Consider the following 22,612-nt stretch of genomic DNA (forward strand, 5'->3'; position numbering starts at 1 on the left):
ACAGACGCCAGCAATGCACGCTGGGAACTGGAGTCCAATAAAGCAGCCTTGTCATGTCCTGTGGGTACCATCAGAGGGTGCTGCAGGGATACGTGATCTCTATTCTCTGTGGTTTCTGATTGACCCAGAAGTACTTCCATCAGGCGATGCCCTGGCAGTGGTACTCCAAGATAAAAGGAACTGCCCTGCCTCACATGGGCAAGTCAGAGTCAGGAGAAAGGAGGACAAAGCTCGCCTGTAGGTGTGGAGGAGAGGAAAGAGATGAATAAAAGAAGAATTGTGTGTTTTGAAGAGTCATTGTAAAGGTATTATTGCTAATAAATCATTTATTTGAACCTGGGACTTGTGTCTGTGTAGTGTTGTTTGAGTTTTGGGAGGTTGCATCACCCCCTACAGGTCACACTATACAGTGCATCCGGAAAGTATTCACAGCGTATCACTTTTTCCACATTTTGTTATGTTACAGCCTTATTCCAAAATGGATTAAATTAATTTTTATCCTTTAGAATAATACACACAACACCCAATAATGACAACGTGAAAAAAGTTTACTTGAGGTTTTTGCAAAATTATTAAAAATAAAAAAAATGAGAAAGCACATGTACATAAGTATTCACAACCTTTGCCATGAAGCTCAAAATTGAGCTCAGGTGCATCCTTTTTCCCCTGATCACCCTTGAGTTGTTTCTGCAGCTTAATTGGAGTCCACCTGTGGTAAATTCAGTTGACTGGACATGATTTGGAAAGGCACACACCTGTCTATATAAGGTCCCACAGTTGACAGTTCATGTCAGAGCACAAACCAAGCATGAAGTCAAAGGAATTGTCTGCAGACCTCCGAGACAGGACTGTCTCGAGGCACAAATCTGGGGAAGGTTACAGAAAAATTCTGCTGCTTTGAAGGTCCCAATGAGCACAATGGCCTCCATCATCCGTAAGTGGAAGAAGTTCGAAACCACCAGGACTGTTCCTAGAGCTGGCCGGCCATCTAAACTGAGCGATCGGGGGAGAAGGGCCTTACTCAGGGAGGTGACCAAGAACCCGATGGTCACTCTGTCAGAGCTCCAGAGGTCCCCTGTGGAGAGAGGAGAACCTTCCAGAAGGACAACCATCTCTGCAGCAATCCACTAATCAGGCCTGTATTGTAGAGTGGCCAGACGGAAGCCAATCCTTAGTAAAAGGCACATGGCAGCCCTCCTAGAGTTTGCCAAAAGGCACCTGAAGGACTCTCAGACCATGAGAAACAAAATTCTCTGGTCTGATGAGACAAAGATTGAACTCTTTGGTGTGAATGCCAGGCGTCACGTTTGGAGGAAACCAGGCACCGCTCATCACCAGGCCAATACCATCCCTACAGTGAAGCATGGTGGTGGCAGCAGCATGCTGTGGGGATGTTTTTCAGTGGCAGGAACTGGGAGACTAGTCAGCATAAAGGGAAAGATGACTGCAGCAAAGTACAGAGACATCCTGGATAAAAACCTGCTCCAGAGCGCTCTTGACCTTAGGACAACGACCCTAACCACACAGCCAAGATATCAAAGGAGTGGCTTCAGGACAACTCTGTGAATGTTCTGAGTGGCCCAGCCAGAGCCCAGACTTGAATCCGATTGAACATCTCTGGAGAGATCTTAAAATGGCTGTGCACCGACGCTTCCCATCCAACCTGATGGAGCTTGAGAGGTGCTGCAAAGAGGAATGGGCGAAACTGGCCAAGGATAGGCGTACCAAGGTTGTGGCTTCATATTCAAAAAGACTTGAGGCTGTAATTGCTGCCAAAGGTGCATCGACAAAGTATTGAGCAAAGGCTGTGAATACTTATGTACATGTGATTTTTCAGTTTTTTTAATTTTTAATAAATTTGCAAAAACCTCAAGTAAACTTTTTTCATGTTGTCATTATGTGTTGTTCGTAGAATTCTGAGGAAAAGAATGAATTTAATCCATTTTGGAATAAGGCTGTAACATAACAAAATGTGGAAAAAGTGATGCGCTGTGAATACTTTCCGGATGCACTCTATATATATATCTATTATCAAAAAAAAATCTTGGGAGAGAGACTAGGGAGACAAGACGTGATCTTCTTGGAAGACAATTTGACATGTCGCGAGAGACACTTTAACGTTACGTGAGACAAGGCAGTGAGACAACATTTAAAACAAGTTCACGGACATCTAACCTAGCAGTTGTTGAAATCTTTTGGCAGACACACTTCATGTGCTTCCAGCTCTTAAAACAACGACAAGCAGAACACGCAGCTCGCCAGCAGCAGCAGCAAGCCAACAAATGAACCGACTGCTTCTCCTTAGTGTGCGTTCACCCCTAATTTACAATGCAAACAGCAGAGACGCTAAGTGGCAAAAGGAAGCTGCTGTACAGGCTTTGAAATGATCGACACGCTGCGCGACAAGCAGAACGCACAGCTTGCCAGCAGCAGAAGCAGAAAGGCAGCAGCTGATCTCATGCCATCTCCTTAGCATACATTCAGCCTCAAATGCGAGCAGCATTGTACGTCCTGCAAGAAAGAGATTTAACCATGCCCGTGGTCGGAAATAAAGGACAAGTATTGTTATTACAAAAGTTTTAAAGTAAAAGTAAAAATAATGCATATGTAACAATTTTAATGAAAATAACAATCTTTTTAAATTGTAAATCCTGTAAACCAAACCCAGGGGTGGGCGAGTGTATGTGTGTATATATGTATATATATATATATATATACAAACCGGATTCCAAAAAAGTTGGGACACTAAACAAATTGTGAATAAAAACTGAATGCAATGATGTGGAGATGGCAAATGTCAATATTTTATTTGTAATAGAACGTAGATGACAGATCAAACGTTTAATCCGAGTAAATGTATCATTTTAAAGGAAAAATATGTTGATTCAAAATTTCACGGTGTCAACAAATCCCAAAAAAGTTGGGACAAGTAGCAATAAGAGGCTGGAAAAAGTAAATTTGAGCATAACGAAGAGCTGGAAGACCAATTAACACTAATTAGGTCAATTGGCAACATGATTGGGTATAAAAAGAGCTTCTCAGAGTGGCAGTGTCTCTCAGAAGCCAAGATGGGTAGAGGATCACCAATTCCCACAATGTTGCGCAGAAAGATAGTGGAGCAATATCAGAAAGGTGTTACCCAGCGAAAAATTGCAAAGACTTTGCATCTATCATCATCAACTGTGCATAACATCATCCGAAGATTCAGAGAATCTGGAACAATCTCTGTGCGTAAGGGTCAAGGCCGTAAAACCATACTGGATGCCCGTGATCTCCGGCCCTTAAGCGACACTGCACCACAAACAGGAATGCTACTGTAAAGGAAATCACAGAATGGGCTCAGGAATACTTCCAGAAACCATTGTCAGTGAACACAATCCACCGTGCCATCCGCCGTTGCCAGCTGAAACTCTACAGTGCAAAGAAGAAGCCATTTCTAAGCAAGATCCACAAGCTCAGGCGTTGTCACTGGGCCAGGGATCATTTAAAATGGAGTGTGGCAAAATGGAAGACTGTTCTGTGGTCAGGCGAGTCACGATTCAAAGTTCTTTTGGAAATCTGGGGCGCCATGTCATCCGGACCAAAGAGGACAAGGACAACCCAAGTTGTTATCAACGCTCAGTTCAGAAGCCTGCATCTCTGATGGTATGGGGTTGCATGAGTGCGTGTGGCATGGGCAGCTTGCATGTCTGGAAAGGCACCATCAATGCAGAAAAATATATTCAGGTTCTAGAACAACATATGCTCCCATCCAGACGTCATCTCTTTCAGGGAAGACCCTGCATTTTTCAACAAGATAATGCCAGACCACATTCTGCATCAATCACAACATCATGGCTGCGTGGGAGAAGGATCCGGTACTGAAATGGCCAGTCTGCAGTCCAGATCTTTCACCTATAGAGAACATTTGGCTTCATAAAGAGGAAGGTGCGACAAAGAAAGGCCCAAGACGATTGACAGTTAGAGGCCTGTATTAGACAAGAATGGGAGAGCATTCCTATTTCTAAACTTGAGAAACTGGTCTCCTCGGTCCCCAGACGTCTGTTGAGTGTTGTAAGAAGAAGGGAGATGCCACACAGTGGTGAAAATGGCCTTGTCCCAACTTTTTGGGATTTGTTGACACCATGAAATTCTGAATCAACATATTTTTCCCTTAAAATGATACATTTTCTCAGTTTAAACTTTTGTTCCGTGATTTATGTTCTATTCTGAATAAAATATTAGAAGTTGGCACCTCCACATCATTGCATTCAGTTTTTATTCACGATTTGTATAGTGTCCCAACTTTTTGAAATCGGTTTGTGTGTATATATATATATATATATATATATATATATATATATATGTTTTGTTTAAGAAAGACAAACTAGCATAAAGGTTTGGGGTTTCCGGCCCCGTATACTGTAGAAAATAATTTGAAATATGAAAATACAACAGTCAAAGTCAGTACACATTTGCACCATACAGTTGGCATTCAAAAATGGTGGAGTGGGAAAATTTATGAAGAGGGACCGGAAGTACAGAGGTATGCTGGGAAGGAGCCGAGATGGATGGTGGGATTGCTAACGTCATCAGGAGTTGACAGAGGAAGGGCGGAAGTAGCGGTGCGAGGGTATTGAGTCAGGCAGATTCATGGCGGTGGTGCGTCTTTCTTTCTGCAGGAAATAAAGAGAGAAAGGTTAATCCCCCGCCATTCCCTTCTGGCATACGAGTTTACGATACGTCCGCAGCCCCCTACTCGCACGTGCGTGACAATATATATATATATATATATATATATATATACTAGACATTAAGCCCGTTAAAATAACGGGCGCTAGAACAGTAGTGCATAAACATTTGTATGAACAGACTATATTAAATGGCAAGGGACCTTGTATGTGGCTGTAATATGTGTCACTGTATTGTGTGCCTTTAATTTTCTCTCTCAGTAATACTGGTTTGTATTTCCGTGAAATGCCTGTAATTTTGTCTGACAGTAATACAGTGAAACCTCGGTTCACGACCCTAATCCGTTCCAGACTGTATGAAATGTATGTAAATATATTTTTTTTTAAGTTTTTAAGCACAAATATAGTTAACTATACCATAGAAAGCACAGCGTAATAGTAAACTAAATGTAGAAACATTGACTAACACTAAGAAAACTTTGAACAACAGAGAAAACTAACACTGCAAGAATTTGCGCTATAGCCTTATGACCCGCTCGCTAAAATCTCTTTTTTTAATGAGTTTTAAGCACAGGGGGAAAAAATGAACATTTGAAAAATATGTAATTTAATAAACAACCAAGAAAAGTAACATTGCAACAATGCATGCACGTGCCTGTGTGTGTGTCTCTCTCTCGCGTGTGTGTCTCTTAAGCGCACGCCTCTGTGTGTGTGTGTGTGTCTGTCTGTCTCTCGCTGGTGTGTGTTTGTGTGTGTGTGTGTGTGTGTCTCTCCTGCACAGGGAATACAAAGGAAGAGACTGAACACGTGCTGTGTGGCCCCGCGCATGTGCACTTCTCCAGAAGACACACACACACGGACTGTGCGCGCCTGTGTGTGTGTGTGTGACGTGAACGCCTGTGTGTGTGCGTGACTCGTGCGCGCCTCTGTGTGTATCTCTCTGCACAGGGAACGCACAGGAAGAGACTGAACACGTGCTGTGTGGCCCCGTGCATGCGCACTTCACCAGAAGACACACACAGACACTGGATGCACACAAGGGTTTTATTAAAGAGGATGATATATATATATATACACATACATACACAACTAAAATAGCACAACATGACATGCATTCTCAAATACCTTAACACAGTGGTTCCCAAGTTCATTTCAAGGAACCCCTGTGGCTGTGGGCTTCTTTTTAAACCTGTTTCAGAGTGAGTTACTGTTTTATCTTTTTATCTAAGAGATTTTGAAATAATGTTTCTTTGCTAAAATAACATTATAAATCATTAAATTCCCTCTGTTGTTTTCTTTTTAATTCTCCCTTTTCTACAGTTTGTCCCCTTAATTGCATCCAAAATCTAAATGCAAATGGGGAAGTTACTTTTGTGTTATATTCACTTGTGTGCTCATGTGTAAGAAGCATTTCTTAAAAAACAAACAAGTGAAAAAGGAAGCAAAGCAACTGGTCCCCCCTTATCATTCAGTTTGTATACACCAGTGTCTTAATTGCTCACTGCTGATCATCAACAGTTGGATTGAACTAGGCTATGGCTATGTCACATTATGTGTCTTTGCAAGGAATTTTCAGTCATAACCTTTATTTACATAATCTGAGGTAGTCAGCTGCACGCTTCCGTGAAGTCTAATGTGTCATACCCAGCTACTCAGTCCAACTAGTCCACCACTTGCTCCGACAAAATCAAACAAGTTTAACTTAGCCTTTACTCGTAGGCAAGTCTCTGTGTGCATCCATGCAAGTGATGCTGTTGTAGCTGCTACTTTGCAGTAAAGAGATTGTGGGTTCGCTTCCCGGGTCCTCCCTGCATGGAAAGCACTTCAAGTAGTGAGAAAAGCGTTATATAAATATAAAGAATTATTATGAGTGCTGACAACCAGAGAGTGCTTATGTGGAAGTAGAAAGTATTTAATGCAGCAACAAGAATAAGGAATGTGGGTGTTTTGAACCTTGTATCATCTGTCTGTTTTATGTTTTTGTACCAGGAAACAAAAAAAAAAAAAGGCAGAGACTGAAATCACCATACTGGTTAACCTTTCAAACCACATAGGCTCTCTGAGGTAGACATTCGACATGGCAGCAATTTTTTTTTCATTAAAATTGACATGGTCCGGCAACAAGATAAGCAACTGCGGTCAGCAAATCAGACATGCCCCACAACTAAAAACTGTGTAGTGTGACATTGATTTAAGAGGGAAAGTTCTACAGAAAAGGATAAATTGAAAAGAACAAGCCAAAAGACATATAAGCATTTAAAGCTATGACAATACAAATGTTCACAAATTTCTTAGATATATTTGTAGGCCAAATAACTAAAGTGTGAGATCAGTAAAAAATAAAAATGATGAATTGGCTGGGGAATTGGTTGGCATAAAAACTTGCAACCATGGGAGTCCTCAGGCCTGAACTTGAAGCCCACTGCCTCACGGTCATGGAGCGAAAACCAGAGCCTACTCCAGCAGCAACAAGTGCTTGAAATAGCCATGGTGAGACCACCAGTCCTATCTCCCACTCATACATGCATACTCCCATATTCGTACTCTTACCAGGAAGAATTTGGAATTTCCAATTCAGTTAAGGCTGGTGTTACACTACTTAACCTTTCCAATGATCTTTAGTTGGTTGCTTTTATTTTTTTTAAATAATCTTTAAAAAAATTGTAGCAAATTGCATACATTTGCAGTCAATTGTGTAGTGACAACCCCAGCAACTCGGTCATCAAACTCTAGAATTACCTGCAACACACTACAACAAAATTAAAATTTCTCGTACTGAATCATAGGGCTGAACTCGTGTGTTTGTGAGAGTTAGCAACCAATAAGCAATTTTCTGAAAGTATAATGTATACAATTCCACAAACAGCAAAGAACACATCAGCTGCAGGGAAAGAAGGAACATGAGTGCTTTGTACTGTACAAATGGAAGAGAGGATTTTTGAAGTTTGAAGCCAGCACACATGTACTTTTGATGGTTCATGGTTACTTTCATACACTGCTCCTCTTCTGTTTCTACTTTGTTTGGCTTTCAAAATGAGGTAATCCCATATTACTTTCACATTCCCAAATTTGGACCAGTTATGAGAGAATTAAGTAATCAGTTACCCTGATTCATCATCTGCATTAGTTATAATCAACCCACTCAACAAGTGCATTTTTTTTTTCGAGTCTTGTAGTTTAACCTGCATATCTTGGGTGATTTGGGGGAAAATCATGAACACTAAGAGTAAATGTACACTCTTGATTGACAACACAAAGCACAGAATTGGCGTGATCTGAACCAATGTGTTATCAAATCAGTTCATATACCAGTAAAATACCCATAAAAGATGATGTGCAGAAAGAAAGTGCAAGAACATGCAACTTTCTCAGGTTTTGATTAGACAAACCTGCCTTGGGATAACAGATAATGGTATGCATGGTGCAGCAAATTCCTTTGGGTGATCGACTAGCACACCATGACTGAAGAAACTCCCTCATTCTTTGAGCAGTTTGAAAATGACATGTTCTGTTATGTTTTTGTGTGTAAATATTCTTTCATTTTTGCTTTCAGTGAACGTTCTCTTTAAAATAATGAATTCCAATAAAAGATGTTAACACACAGACAGATATAACAAAACAAATGATATATATTGGTGTATGTTTTATTTTGGATTAGAGAAGTGCCTAGAAAATAGAAAATTGTTGGAATTTGTTGTTTACTGATAATTCTTTAAACAAAAATACACGTTTAATTCTCACGTTCTTGTTAGTAAATCAGATATTACTAAATAATTACTAAATTATTCCTTTATGCTTTAAAATGAGACTTTAGAGAGTTTTTGATTCTTTATATTGTAAACATGAATATTTAAAATTATAGGCAGTACATACAAATCAGCAGTGAAGTTGGATGTCTTAATTGAACCTATTACCAAAAGATTTTCTGTCATTAAAAAGAGCTTCTCATTTTTGTTTATGCTTGCTTTCTCTAGGTATTTGTTGTTCATTTATTTTTTTGTAATTGTAGGCTATTTAGAGATAAAATTAGCAAATATACACACAATTGTTTTTATGAAAGTCTACTTTTTATGTCACACTTGTATTTGCTGTCGTATTTCTTAAACAGGTTTGAGTCATGCTGGCCGGCTTTTCTCAAGGATTCCAATGGGGTTATCATTGTGTTTAACCCAGATGTGCCTAGCCATTTAAAGGAGGTCGAGTCATGGTATTCAACATTTGTTTCTAGCCAGGGAATACAAGACAGTCAGTGTATGCTGGTGGCTCATTACAAACCAGGATATGGGGCAGATAATGGACTTCCTGCTCTTGGTATGAAAAAGTCTTAACATAAATATCTGTCTGCACTGTGCACAATATTTAGCCTCTGTGTTTCCATTCATAGGTAGCGAAAAATAACACTGTAGCAATACATATGTTCTGAAATGTATTACCTGATTCTAGTATTTAGATAGTATAGTCAAAACTGCTGTTTACCTAAACAATTAGTTTAGGTCATTTTTAATAATAAACTGAAGTTTTTTTAAATATATTTTTGCAAATGTTTTCAGACATGTTACAGGAAAATAGGGTTTTAATTCTACCACTAATCTAAGGTAAAATATTTTGTATATGGACATGTGTAATACATTTCCAAATGTGTGTTTGTTTCATGATGAATTTGAACAAATCATCACAGCAGCTGCTAAATGCTGGGTATGGTCCCCGAGTATCAGATGAGGTGGGTGGTGGGCCCCGTGTTGTAAGAATACATACCCTCAGGTATGCAAGAGGTTTATTTAACTTTAGTAATCAGCCTAACAGGACAATAAAAGCCTAAAACAGAATGATAGTGAGATGCAATTTTCCATTGCATTATGAAGAAAACTAACCCGTGCGCATCGAACCATTCACTAGCCAATTGTGCCATATTGTACCATTGTAATTTTTTTTTCTTACTATACCTACTTTTAGTAAAAATTATACATTTTCTCCTGCAGTTAGAGAAACCATGTGTTTGTTGTTATTATGTGTTCTCATATGGAACAGATTAGCCACACTGTACACACTTTGGCACCGACAAGTACTTGCAGTAGAATACCGCCACATCATTATTTTAAAAATCATGAGCTTGTATTAAAAGAAACAAGATGATTTCATGGAGGTAGACAAAATAAAACAACACATGGAATAATGTAATATGATTTAGTCCTTTATCAGTCTACTTATACATACTTTATCTTGATTCCTGTCTACCATGCCAGTTTCTTCAAACACACAAAAAATCCCCTTTTTATCTTGCTTTTCCCTGTTGAAAGCTTGTCATTAAAGTGACTAAAGAAATAGTGTAGTCCAAAGGACAGTCTTTAACCAATTCAGTACCTTTGTGACAAATTAATCTGCCAATGTTCAAAATCAAAGAAATAAATGTAAATAATTGGTACAATACTCTAATCTTGTGAGATACCATGGCTAGAGGTGTCTCGCAAAATACACAACAAAAAGTTTAAACAAGTTCAACAAGTGTGTAGCCAAGCCGGTGTGCTAAGGCTTTGTACTGTCAACAAGGTTTCTTATCTAGTCACTCTCCCTATACAGTATATAGCGCAAGTAAAACAAATAAATAAAAACTTGAGTCTGCAACAGCAGCTCATTCTTGCATGAGCCATTCAGAGTTGTGTCCCTTTCCACTTTGTTAGTCATGTCTCCTAATGTGAATTTTGTGTTGGTTTGATTTCATTACTTTATATTTAACTTAAACTATTTCAGGAAAGTGAGCTAAATAAACCTGACAAAACTAAAGAGACCCTTGGCTGCGATGGGCGAATCTGTCTAGAGATCAGCTGTCTGGGGTGCCAGAATCCATCGAGGAAGAAAAATGAAAAACATTATTTGTACAAAATCTTAATTTATCTATCCATTCCTACATAATTAAATGGGCAGGCTATTTCGTATACACCGCTTTTTAAAATGGATGACTTACGCGCACTTAGTGCTGCGTGGGTATTATGAACTATCATATATGTTCAAGTTCTATTTAAATTTTAAATATAAGTAAGTTTTATATTTAGTCGACAGAAATCTCTTTGGTAGGGATGCAAGTTAAATTTTTTTTTTCTTCACCATAGAAATTTAAAGACTAAATTTAACTTACATTCCTACCAAAGAGATTTCTGTCGACTAAATAGAACCTACTTCTATTCAAATAGAACTTGAAAAGATATATTTTTTCGAATCTGACCGCAGTTTAGATTGATTTGCCTGCCTGCCTCAATAAGTCACCGTCGCTTCGCTCTTACTTTTTTACCGTTCATTTAATCATGGCTAGTCACAAAAAAATTAGAAAATGGAAGGAGGATTACACTGAGTATGGCTTTACCAAAACAATTATTAATGGAGAATAAAGTATCCATTATTCATAAAGCTTCAATTGGTGATCTGTTTTTCTGCGTTAACCTCATATTTTTTCATACTTCTTCTCAAACCAAGGGGGTGCGAAATCGGCCTCGTCCGTCACAGGGGGTGCGAGGGTAAAATGAATCGGGAAGCGCTGCATTAGACTATTCACTGTTTTGGAGATAATTTTTAACAGTAGTTACCTGACCATCTTGTCTGGCAAGGAAAAAAAAACCGAGCCAGATACAGGAATATCATAAACCGTAACCTTCTTCAGTCTAGAGATTGATGTCCTTATTGAACCCGAACTTACAAATAAAGTAACACTATATTTACACAAATAAGAATGTCCTAGTCAAAGCCCTACCTTGTGTCCTTCTGGTTTTTCTTCAGGAGCTATGGTTTCCACTCACATCCTGTATATGTGCAGGTTAGGTTACTGACAACTCTGTGTTGGCCCAGTAGGAGTTATTTGTATGCTCTGTTATGGAATGGTATCCCATTAAAGGTTGGTTTCTACTTTGGTCCTGATGCCACAAGACTATGCTCCAACATTGACTTTCTACTGAAACAACTAGGTTTGGTAAATGAATAATATGGTATTCTTCTCTCCAGCTAACAGAGTCAAACTAAATATGCAAGCAAGATCCAGAGGTCTACAAATTCTCCATAAAAATACAAAAGTATAATTGTTGCCAAAAATATTCAAATCAGTATGGTGTTGTGCTAGGTGAAAGATTATGTAAATACTGTTATTTTTCTCAGTTTTCATTTTTGTTACACAATTAAGATATTTTTCCATTTAAAAGTTTTTTGAATTATATGGATCCGTTTAAGGTGGTGAAAATTATTTATATACAGTATATATATTATTAAGAAGGTGTTCAGCCCCCTTTCTGCACACTTTGTCATGTTGTACATTTAATTTTGAATGGATACATTTGTCACTTTTGCCCATCAATCTACACTCAATAACCCATAATGACAAAGTGGAAACCTGTGTTCAGAAAGGTTTGTAAATTTATTAAAAATCAAAAACAGAACTCTCTCATAAAAGTATTCAGACCCTAATTCAGTACTTTAAAGAAGCCCAGCTGGCAGCAATTGCAGCTTGAAGTCTTGGGTATGTCTGTACAAGCTTTGCATTCCTGAATTTGGACAGTTTATCCCATCCTTCCTGACAGATCCTTTCAAGCTGTATTAGATTGGATGGGAAGTGTCTCTAGTCTACACTGCCTTCTTCAGGCCTCTCCACAGATGTTTAATGGGGTTTAAGCCTGAACTTTGGCTGGGCCACCCGAGGACAGATACTTGGTTTACATTTCAGTGCAACAATATGAGAACATCACTCCAGTCTGAAGACACATGCACAGTGGAGCAGGTTTTCCGCAAGGCCCTCTCTGTACTTGGCTGCATTCATATTTCCCTTAATTCTGACTAGTCTCCATACCCTGCATAGCACTCGGACAGCATGATTCTGCCACCACCATGTTTCATTGAAGGGATGGTAATAGGAATGTGAGGAGTAGTGCCTGGTCTTCGCTAGATATAGTGCTTGAATTTCTGCCCAAAGAGTTCAATTGTCTTATCAAACCAGATAATCTTTTTCTTCATACTCTTAAGACTCATTTAAGTGCAATGTAACAAACTTCAAGTGGAGTGTCATATGCCTTTTACTCAAAAGAAACTTCAAATGCTGCTAAGATGGTCCGTCTTCTGAAATGTTATTCCATCTGTTACAATGACCATTGGCTTCTTGGTCATCTCCCTGACCAAGGCCTTTCCTGCCCAGTTACTTAGTTTGGCTAGCCAGCCATATCTAAGAAGAGCCCTGGTGGTTCCAAACTTTTCGATTTTACAATTATGGAGGCCACCGATTTCCTGGAAGCATGCAAAGCTTTATAAACAATTCTGTAAAATTTCTCTAATTTATGCCTCACCACAGTCGTGAAAGAACGCATTCAAAGTTTTTCATGGCTTGTTTTTTGTCCTGACATGCAATGTAAATTATGACACCTTATATACACAGATGGGTGCCTTTGTAAATGATATCCAATCAACGAAGTTTCCCACAGGAATCAAGTTCCAGACATATCTCAAGGAAACTTAAAGCAAACTAGATGCACCTGACCACAACTTGGAGTGATACAGCAAAGGGTCTGAATACTTACATGAATGAGAGATTTCAGTTTTTGAATTTTTAATAAATTTGTAAACCTTTCTAACAACATATTTTCACTTTATCATTATGAATTATTGAGAGTAGATTGCTGGGCAAAACATTTTTTGTGTTGTAGAATTGAAATAAAGTGTGCAGAAAGTGAAGGAGTCTGAAAAGTACATGGATCCACTGTATATAGTGCAAAGACCATATATAAAAACATAAGCTTAATATGTATAAATATTTTTCAATATAGTTTTTGAATATAAAGACTTGCCTTAATATTTTACATGTTTTGTTAAGCTCCACAGATGAACAAACTTAATATAGTGCATTCCAACTTGGAGGAAGACCCTGAAAAAATGCGCCAGGAATTTCGACGTTACCTAGGATCAGTGGTGAAGTCTTTGTCTGAAAGCAGAGAGCGTGAGGAAATGTCAATTATTACATGAAGGCCCACTGGAAACTACAGATGACATCCAAAAAATCAAAATCACTACGGCTGACCTCAATAGAGAGTCTTTTAGGAGTGCTACCACGAATTTTCAACTTTTTATTTAACAAAGTTTATATTTCAACTTGCAGTAAGCTGTCTTTATAGGTGTGTGATTGAGCAAATGTATATTTCATGTAACTCTTGCATTCAGTTTCAATGTGTAGAAGGCTTGCTGAATAATAACTGCATGCGACTTAGGAAGTTTTTTCCTGCCATTTTCTTAAAAGATCTAGTCAGACATCCGAGTCCCTGCCAAAGTAAATTTTACTGGTACAGGTACTTACATTTTTATAAATAAATAAAATACACACACAGTATTAAATATGAATGTGCTTATTTATGTACAAAACAAATTTAAATTAAATCAGTAACATTGAAAATGTGCAATATCTTGCAACCTTTGCTAGTGATTTTTTTCCTACTCAATCAAAGTCTTTGGTTAAATATGCATCTCCTGGTTTAAATTTACAACATGACCAGAACCTAATTTGCCAATTATATTATACTATGTATAAACTGTATAGTATAAAGCACATCTCCAGAAACACATATGCCCACTACGTGTTCACAATACACATACAAAAATATACATTTTTAAAATGTATCTGGCACATTCTTTTAGGCTTTATATAGACACTGTTTAATATTTGCTTTTGTCTTAACAGTTAAAAATAGATTTGTTTGGACATGCAACTCACAAAACTGTGAAACTGTATAAAAAAAAAAAAAATTGCTAAATTAATGGTATCTTTTTCTTAATAAATGGCATGTGGACATCTGCCCAATTTACTGTACAATAGTCTCCAATTAATTTGGTATCGTTTCGAATAAGGTTTTTATTAGAGATAAACAGATTAACGGGAGGCAAAGATTATTTTTTGAGAAGGACATGCAGCACATATGAAAGCCTTAAAATGTATTATAGGGAAAAAAGGTGATAGTTAAGTCAAAAAACAATAAATTCAGCGTGAAAAACTTTATTTTTAGCATGATGAAATTAACTTACGAAAGGTTTTTTTTTTTTTACACAATAGAAAAGTATCCCTATATCAGCATCAAAATGAATTTTACAGTAAAAGTCTTCAAAGAATATGTAAGAAAAAAAGTCAGAAATATTAAAATGATTTACTGAAAATGGGAAATAAATATAATTGAAAGCAAAAAAAATGCTGTCCTGTGAACAATTATAATGTATAATCAAGGTAATTTTATAGCCGAGCTCTTCATGGAATATGTCCATTTCATGGATATGAATGCAAACTTTATTATTATTTTTTTTTTTTTTAATTCAAGTCTTTATATAACAGATTGGAAAATAAGCAGGTTAAGTACTGACATGTGCACCCCTCATGAAGCCAAAAGTGAATTAGACATACTGTAGAGTTAAATACCAAAACCCGGGGTCATGGCCAGGCAGAATAGCTAGAATAGTTGAATCTTCAGTCCATGGTGAGTAGATTGGATTACTAATGGCCAGCATTTGTGAAGCTGCATGCAAGTCTTTCATTTCACTCCTGCTGGTCTATGGCGCACATTTGGAAAAATATCAGAAGGTCCTGTGATCAGTTTTTGACTTAAAGTGTAGTGCTTTTAAACGGATTATTTTTCTTAATCCTTCCTAAACTTCCTATAGTGTTTTTGATATGCAATTAATGAACTTTTATGTAAATTCACTTTTAATTACATTTTAAAGAAAGAAACAGTACTACTATATTATATATAGGGGTGGGGTAAAGACTTATAAAATACATGTAATCTAATTCATAATATTTTACATACACTAACACTATAATAATTAAATGCATACAAAAAGGACTATGGGACATACAGAGAGGACATGATTTATCATAAGACCACCAAAAAAAAACCACAATCAGTAGGATAACCATAAAAAGTTGCATTATCATGTTTACAAAAATGTTCTCTCACTGTTTAAAGAAAAGCAGAATGTAAAACAGTTCATTATAGTTCAGAAATTACACAAGTATTACAAATTTAAAAAATGGAATATAAAGACATTACATATATATATATATAAAACCAAAAGGTTAATGAAGGGATATTTTTTGTAAATGTGTTACAAGGTAGTCATGATCAACAAGACAATGGAAACTTTTACTTTATGCTGATTTTGCATTGGCTATATAACAGGAAGGTGAAAGTACTTAAAAACTTCATGGAGGAACTGCACATTTCTGGAGATCATTTGACAAATGGCTAATAGTTTGCATCACAGAATACAGCCTTTCATACAAGCCTACAATTCCTCCCTCAAGGTCTTCTGATCTCAATTCCTTGATCCAATTAATCATACCTTCCTGCTTGGCTAAGATCAAGCTCTGTTGCTCCATCTCAGTAAGCAAGGCTTGCTTTGTGTAAAGCTCAGCCTGGTATCGCTGTTGGAGCTTGGCCAACTCGTCTTCAATCTTGGCAATATTTTCTTTTCCACAAGGATACTTGGCATGAGAAGCATCTTCAGGTAATAAAACGTTGGGTGGAACCTTAAAGACACTGTCCTTAAGTATACATTCTATGCGATTAGAGATGAGATCAACACGGCCCTGCAAGAAATTCAAGAACTTTTCAGTACATTCTCTTACACGGTTAGCCAATGAATTATCATCTTCAAAACCTCCGATATTTTTGAGGATTACTGTTTCTACAGCTATCATAACTTCATACAGGCAGTCTTGGAAGGCATTATGAATCCGATTCATGCTGCTGTGAGTAGTAAATCCAAAAAACTGGGCTTCATAGAGCTGCAGTGACTTCGCCATCTCCGGTGATAAAACACTAACTGATAAAAAGAAAGAAAATGACAAAATGCGATTAGTTTTAGATTATGCAGTTAGAATGCGTATAAAGCCAGAACATTCTGAAAGATTACACTAACATTTGATATAAGCTTTATTAAACTTTATTAGCAAGAGAATGCTGCCACTTCGAACCAGCAAGAATTAATTTCTATACAGAACTCTAGTTTATTTAAATGAATGATATTTGTCAATAAACTTGTACACCAATGTACTCATAGGAATCACATTCATACTCGTATGTGTCAGTGCATAGATAGATACATAGCTAGAAGCAAAAATAAATAAATAAATAAATAAATAATTAAGAATATTATGGCAAACAACAAATGCCCTCTCAAATGCACACCAGAATGACTATAAAGAAAGAACTTCACACAAGACAGTCACTGGGAGGTATTATAAATATGCATTGCATGTCTTACAGCAAAAAGGTAAAATATATGCTTAGAATTTGTGAACAAAAGATAATTATCTGAAATATAAAAAACAAACTGAAAACGTTTAGGGTGTAAGAAAATAAGATGGTTTTCTTCATCTTCTATTAATATCTAATTTTAACAGTACTCTTAAGTCTAAACTCAAGTGTATTTTTAATTTACAGTGAGTTTCATTGTAGACTATATGTTGAAACAGTAGCAAAGTAAAAAAGAAACCATCAAATTTAGGTGTCATCTACAATGTGTATTATTGTTTTACCATAGCATTTCCAACTACTGTCAGTGATGGCAGGGAGTAACATGATGTGACACCCAAGAGCTTTCTCTCTTTTCAGGCAAGATCCCCAAATATATGCCAATTTAAAATTAAATGGTTGCAAGAAATGTAGACTTCATAATATCCATCCATCCACTTTTTCTTGCTTATTCAGGTCTAGTTTGCTGAGGCAGCAGTCTAAGCAAAAAATGTCCAAACATCCCTTTTCTCTGCCATCTCCACTAGGAAAAGCTGAGGCATTACCAAGCCATCAAATAGACAATCTCTCCAGTGTGTCCCGAGTCTGAACCAAGGTCTCCTCCTGGTTGGACATGTTGGTAATACCTCCCCTGGGAGGTGCCCAGGAGGCATCCTAATGAGATGCCCAAACCACTTCAACTACCTCCACTTCTTTTCAATGCAGAGGAGCAGCAGTTCTGCTTTGAGCTCCTCCTGAATTGTATATGCTTCTCATCCTACCCCGAAGGCTGAGCCTATACACCCTGCAAAGGAAACTAATTTCTGCTGCTTGTATCCACGATGTACATCTTTTTGTCACTACCCACAGCTTGTGACCATAGGTCTGAGTAAGAACAAAGACTGACCAGTAAACCTAGAGGTTCATCATTTGGCTCACCTCTCTTCAATACTACTGACCACTATGATCCGCCTTTCGAACTTCCAATCCCTTCTTCCCTCACTTGTAAACAAGATCCCAAGATACTTGAACTCTTCTGCTTGAAGCAGCACCCTGTCCCCAACCCAAAGAGGTCAATCCACCCTTTTCCAGACTCATAAGGGCTGATCCTTATCCTGTCCACTTCACACTTGGCTGCAAACAGCCCCAGTGAAGCCAGTAGATCCACATCATCCACAAAAAAAAAAAAAAATTAACAATCATAAATAATTTAGTTATATAAAGTTAATGAGTTTTACAAAGGTTAATGTAAAATAAATTCTAAAATTTAATAGACCCCCTGCACAAGGAGCAGACATTTTCAAACCAAGCCATAGAATTAACAAGAAATATAGTTAACTGCAGCAGAATGCATTTGGAAAAAACACTTGTTGAAAAGAAAGCCAGCTGTCACGTGTGTACTTGAGAAGTACAACTGAAAGTCTCTTGGCTGTCAGAAGATACATTGAAGTACAATGGGAAAATCTTTAAAACATACACACCCATGAAGAGAAAAAAAAAAAATAGGAAATGATTTTGGTTTAGGTGGTACAAATAAGAAAAAATAAGCAGATGGCTGAAAATTGTGTGACACATTGCACTAGCAGGAAGGATCTTACTACAAAAAAAAAATTGCCTTTCTAAAAAACACCTGCCTCTAAGTTGTAAAAAATAGTTACACGATAAGCTCCCTTAAATTTCTAAATATATTTATTCCATATAGTTTTACAGTGAACATAAGCTTATTATAGCAGGAAGGGACCAGCCCTGGACAGGGCAAAATTTTATCTTAGGGCCCAGTCACCTACATAGGAACATAAGGCCTTAAATTAAAATGGAAGATTAGCATGACTCTGTTATATGGAGGGGGTGTAGGGGGGGTTGAGAGAGAGAGAGAGAGAGAGAGAGATAGGGCGAAATTCGGTGCTGTGATGTAGCACAGGTAATGGATGTCACTAAATCAAATATGCTTTACAAAATAATCCCAACATTAACATGCTGTTATCTTTCTGTACACTTTGTATATACCAACAAAATCAGATATACTTACACTGGACCAAACTAAACACTGCCTCCATGCCGTAATCTGTATAATTTGTTTTTGTAATGTCAGTGGCTGTTTGAGCCTTGCTAAAAAACACTTGTATTTTCTAGGACTACAGCAGGGGGATTTGTCACGTTTACTGAATTTTTAAAATTATTTTTGGCTGGAGTAAGTACCAAAAGGGATCAACATCTGCCTAGATGGCTGAGAAACTAGTTATGCTAAAGGGGAAAGAATATGCTTCAAAGGAAGTTAGTAGGCAGCATTTAAGAGCAATTAACAGATTGTTTTTGTTGTTTGACTTTTAAACATTCTCTCCATGCGATTATGTACTCACTGTGAGTGACCTATCCAGCAAAAAATGAAACTTTTTTTAAATCAATTACTAACATTTGGCAAACGATACCATCACCTGCATACTTGTACATCATAAAAGGCCTTTGTATAGTAAGTAAACTATGACCATGGAACTGTGTGTGTTTTAAATAGCCATTAAGTAGCATTTTAAAAAGATTACCTAATCTCCAGCAAGCAGTTCATTTTTAAATGAACTGATGCAAAGGAAATAGTCCGTCATATGAACATCAATTAAACTAATGTAGATTACTATATTATGCTTGTTATTACTATAGGTCTAAAAATGACATAGTGCACTTTGGTAAATGTTTGCATCTTTGTTCATACCAGAGTTACATGAAACGGTTTAATTATGCTATGCAGTTTGGTATAACAATTGTGCAGTTTAAATTTATATTTAATACCGCAAATATTAAGAAATATTGATCCCAACACAAGTCTGTCCTTTGTCTTTAAAAATTAATGCAGCAAATAAAGACTAGACTGTATCTTATGTCACATCTTCAATAGCATTACAAAGCAAAACCTGCCTTACTCTGGCTCTTTTCCTCCATCTTCAATCCCACTGTTCTTGGACCTATCCATAATACTATTTGGTTCTTTCTTGTGTGGAACTTGTACTGAAAGGAATGCCATGGTGACAGAAAGGCTCAAACATTCAGTAACCAATGTCATTTTGCAGGTTATAAGATGGTAAATGAAGCATTCCTAAACTGGATGCCATTTTAAATTCATTGTTTCAATTGGCTTTGTTTAATGCAATTCCCACTTTCTATAGAAAAATTTGTAGTACACAAGTAACAAGCACACAGAACCACAGACAAATGGTCAGCATATTAGTGTTCACTGCAAACATTGATCCTGAATAACACAATATTCAGGCAAATAAATAAGCAGGTAAAAGAAATAGTGTTTATATGAAACTTAAAAAAGCTATGTAAAATAAATGAAAACTAAAACAATAGCATATAAATGAAAAATAAAACAATAGCATAAAAACTCTCAAAGAAAGAATTAGCATCAAAGTAATTTCCTCTTTAACTTCCAAGTGAGAAAGTATACAAGTATTCATTACTCATGTTTGATATAATTAATATGCAAACACACACTCCCTTTGGCGTTCTTGCTTGTAATGGGAAAACAACAGTAATCAAGCCATCAGCCAGGTTTTTGTCCCTGTTATTAATCAAAGAATTGATTTTCTGTGCTTCCTGGGGAAATCTGATCTTGCTAGAGGGGCAGGGAGTGGTGTCATTCAGCATTCAGCTAAAAGGGAATCCAAATCAGCAAATGCAGCAGCTGCCATCTGCTACCACTGCGTTCACACTGCATTCCAGCCTCGCCACAGCATACAGAAAGCTTGTTGGCACTGTGAATGACTTCTTCCTTACCACTGGAGCTTTAGCTCAAAGTCACCACTTCTTGATCTTGTTGCTACCATCGACAGTTACTCCAGTCATATGCTGTTAGGCATTACTGATGGAGTATCTATTTAAATGGGATACTTCATTCTCTTAAAAGGACTTTACATTTAACTTTTATGTAGATAATGACCAGTTCTGTTTGAAGATTGCACATACATGCATTTTGCCTCTGGACACTATTAGCCTCAATTACTTCAGCAAGTGGATGTTCAATAACCTTCTTAAAATGTCTGCTACATTCACAACTGATGGGCTTCTTCTGGATATCACCATCTCAAATTAAGAAATCTTTACTTCTTACTGAATCTCAAATTCTGCATACTGTACTTGTTTTGTCACAAGCCTTGAAGTCACTCCCACCGAACTTTGGCTATTACCTCAGAATCTTTTTGTCCCGAGTTAAACATAAACAGATTGTCTGACCATACCGTTGCTCCTCCAGTGCAGAAAAACTGTCACATATTAATTAATTTTCGTTGGAAAACTGCTATTTTCAGGGGTTTTCCTTCATTTCGTATTAACATAAGAGGTTCAAAATGTTTTTGCCAGAATCTTTATTTTAAACAAATGCAATAAATCATTTCAAATCATTGTAATTCCTCTCCTGTTACTTTTTCTTTACTCATATAAACCAGAGGTCTTTGGATGCTGGTCTTCTCATCATTCGAATGTTTTACAAGCAACTCTTAGTAAACATTCACTTACAGTAGCTCTGCAAATATTCTCAAGAACTCATAACTTTCAGCCCATTAGGAAGCATCAGTTCATATGTGTCAATTACAGCAAATAAAACATTTATTTTCTGACTTTCGCTTACTGCTACTGGTTGTGCAGTGTCATTTATCAACTCATGCGGTTACTATAGTGAACAATCCCATACATAAGCCCTTCATTTTTTGATTTATCATGATTTGAATAATTTTGTATTTAATTCTCTTATTATGCTGGTATGAATATTACAGCTGAGAGTTGTATTAGGTTTCTAGTGGAGTGTGTTTGTAAAAGGCAAAATATAAAAAACAGTTTTTCTCAAATGTGAATAAAAAGGAAAAACTAGCAAAAAAGGGAAATGAGAAGTAACTAAAAAAGTGTCACGAAACGTGTCCTACATAAAGCTGGGGTTACTGCAAAACAATACCCATTTTATACTTACAGTATATGAACTTATCTTTATAGAGCAAAATATGCTGGAGTGATTTTGCTCAAAATTGATAGGTTCTTAGGATTTTATAATACGAATAACTATGTATGTCTAGTTTTATTTCAATGGGGCGATTGTTTTTAGAGTTACTAATCCACAGATTCACATTTTGACACACAAGCAGATGGTGAAGTAAAGAAGTTAATTTTCAGAAACAAAATAATTACATGCTAAGACTAGCTGTTTTCAGTCAATAGCTTGACAGATACTGTAGTTAAACAAGGCGACAGATGAAGAAGAGTCAAGCCCTGAAGTAAAATAAACAGACTTTACTTGAATGTTTTGGTTTGTACTGAATCACCAACATTATGAAACATAGAAAAACATATGTAAATTAAAGTAATATCTAATATATAAAAGCAGAGGCGATGTATGTGTGTGTGTATATGTTTGTTTGTTTGTCCTCCATACAAATATGCACCAGGCGTCCAATCGGCACCAAACTGGGGATGGGTCTCCTTTGTGACCAGGAGAAGGTCATGGGGTATGCTTGGTAGGGAAAAATGTTTGTGGTTACCTGCAGGGCACCTTTTCAGCGATACAACATTCAGCACACGTGCCCATACTTATCATCAACAAGATAGCCACACGTTGCAACAGATGTTCACCGCGGCGCCATCTAGCGGCAGCTTTGGTCTCTGTGCGTCGCTCTTTACCCATGTTTCTTTAAATTGTCAGGAGATGGCAGAAGTGTCCAA

The 22,612-nt window shown here is 37.1% G+C and overlaps 2 protein-coding genes across 2 annotated transcripts in view; one reads left to right on the forward strand and one right to left on the reverse strand.

The window, feature by feature from the left end:
• ift22 (intraflagellar transport 22 homolog (Chlamydomonas)) overlaps window positions 1-14,698 on the forward strand; it is a 30,059-nt gene extending 15,361 nt beyond the window's left edge. Inside the window, exons 4-5 of the mRNA XM_039756594.1 lie at window positions 8,779-8,981; window positions 13,510-14,698. Of these exons, the coding sequence (XP_039612528.1) occupies window positions 8,779-8,981; window positions 13,510-13,658 (352 nt within the window). The 3' untranslated portion in view covers window positions 13,659-14,698. The remainder of the gene's footprint in view (window positions 1-8,778; window positions 8,982-13,509) is intronic.
• A 265-nt stretch (window positions 14,699-14,963) lies between these two features.
• Window positions 14,964-22,612, reverse strand: part of mis12 (MIS12 kinetochore complex component) — a 19,536-nt gene continuing 11,887 nt past the window's right edge. Inside the window, exon 2 of the mRNA XM_039756593.1 lies at window positions 14,964-16,499. Coding sequence (XP_039612527.1) covers window positions 15,877-16,499 — 623 coding nt within the window. The 3' untranslated portion in view covers window positions 14,964-15,876. The remainder of the gene's footprint in view (window positions 16,500-22,612) is intronic.

This window comes from Polypterus senegalus, chromosome 6, assembly GCF_016835505.1.
Source record: "Polypterus senegalus isolate Bchr_013 chromosome 6, ASM1683550v1, whole genome shotgun sequence".
NCBI classification, from domain to species: domain Eukaryota; kingdom Metazoa; phylum Chordata; class Cladistia; order Polypteriformes; family Polypteridae; genus Polypterus; species Polypterus senegalus.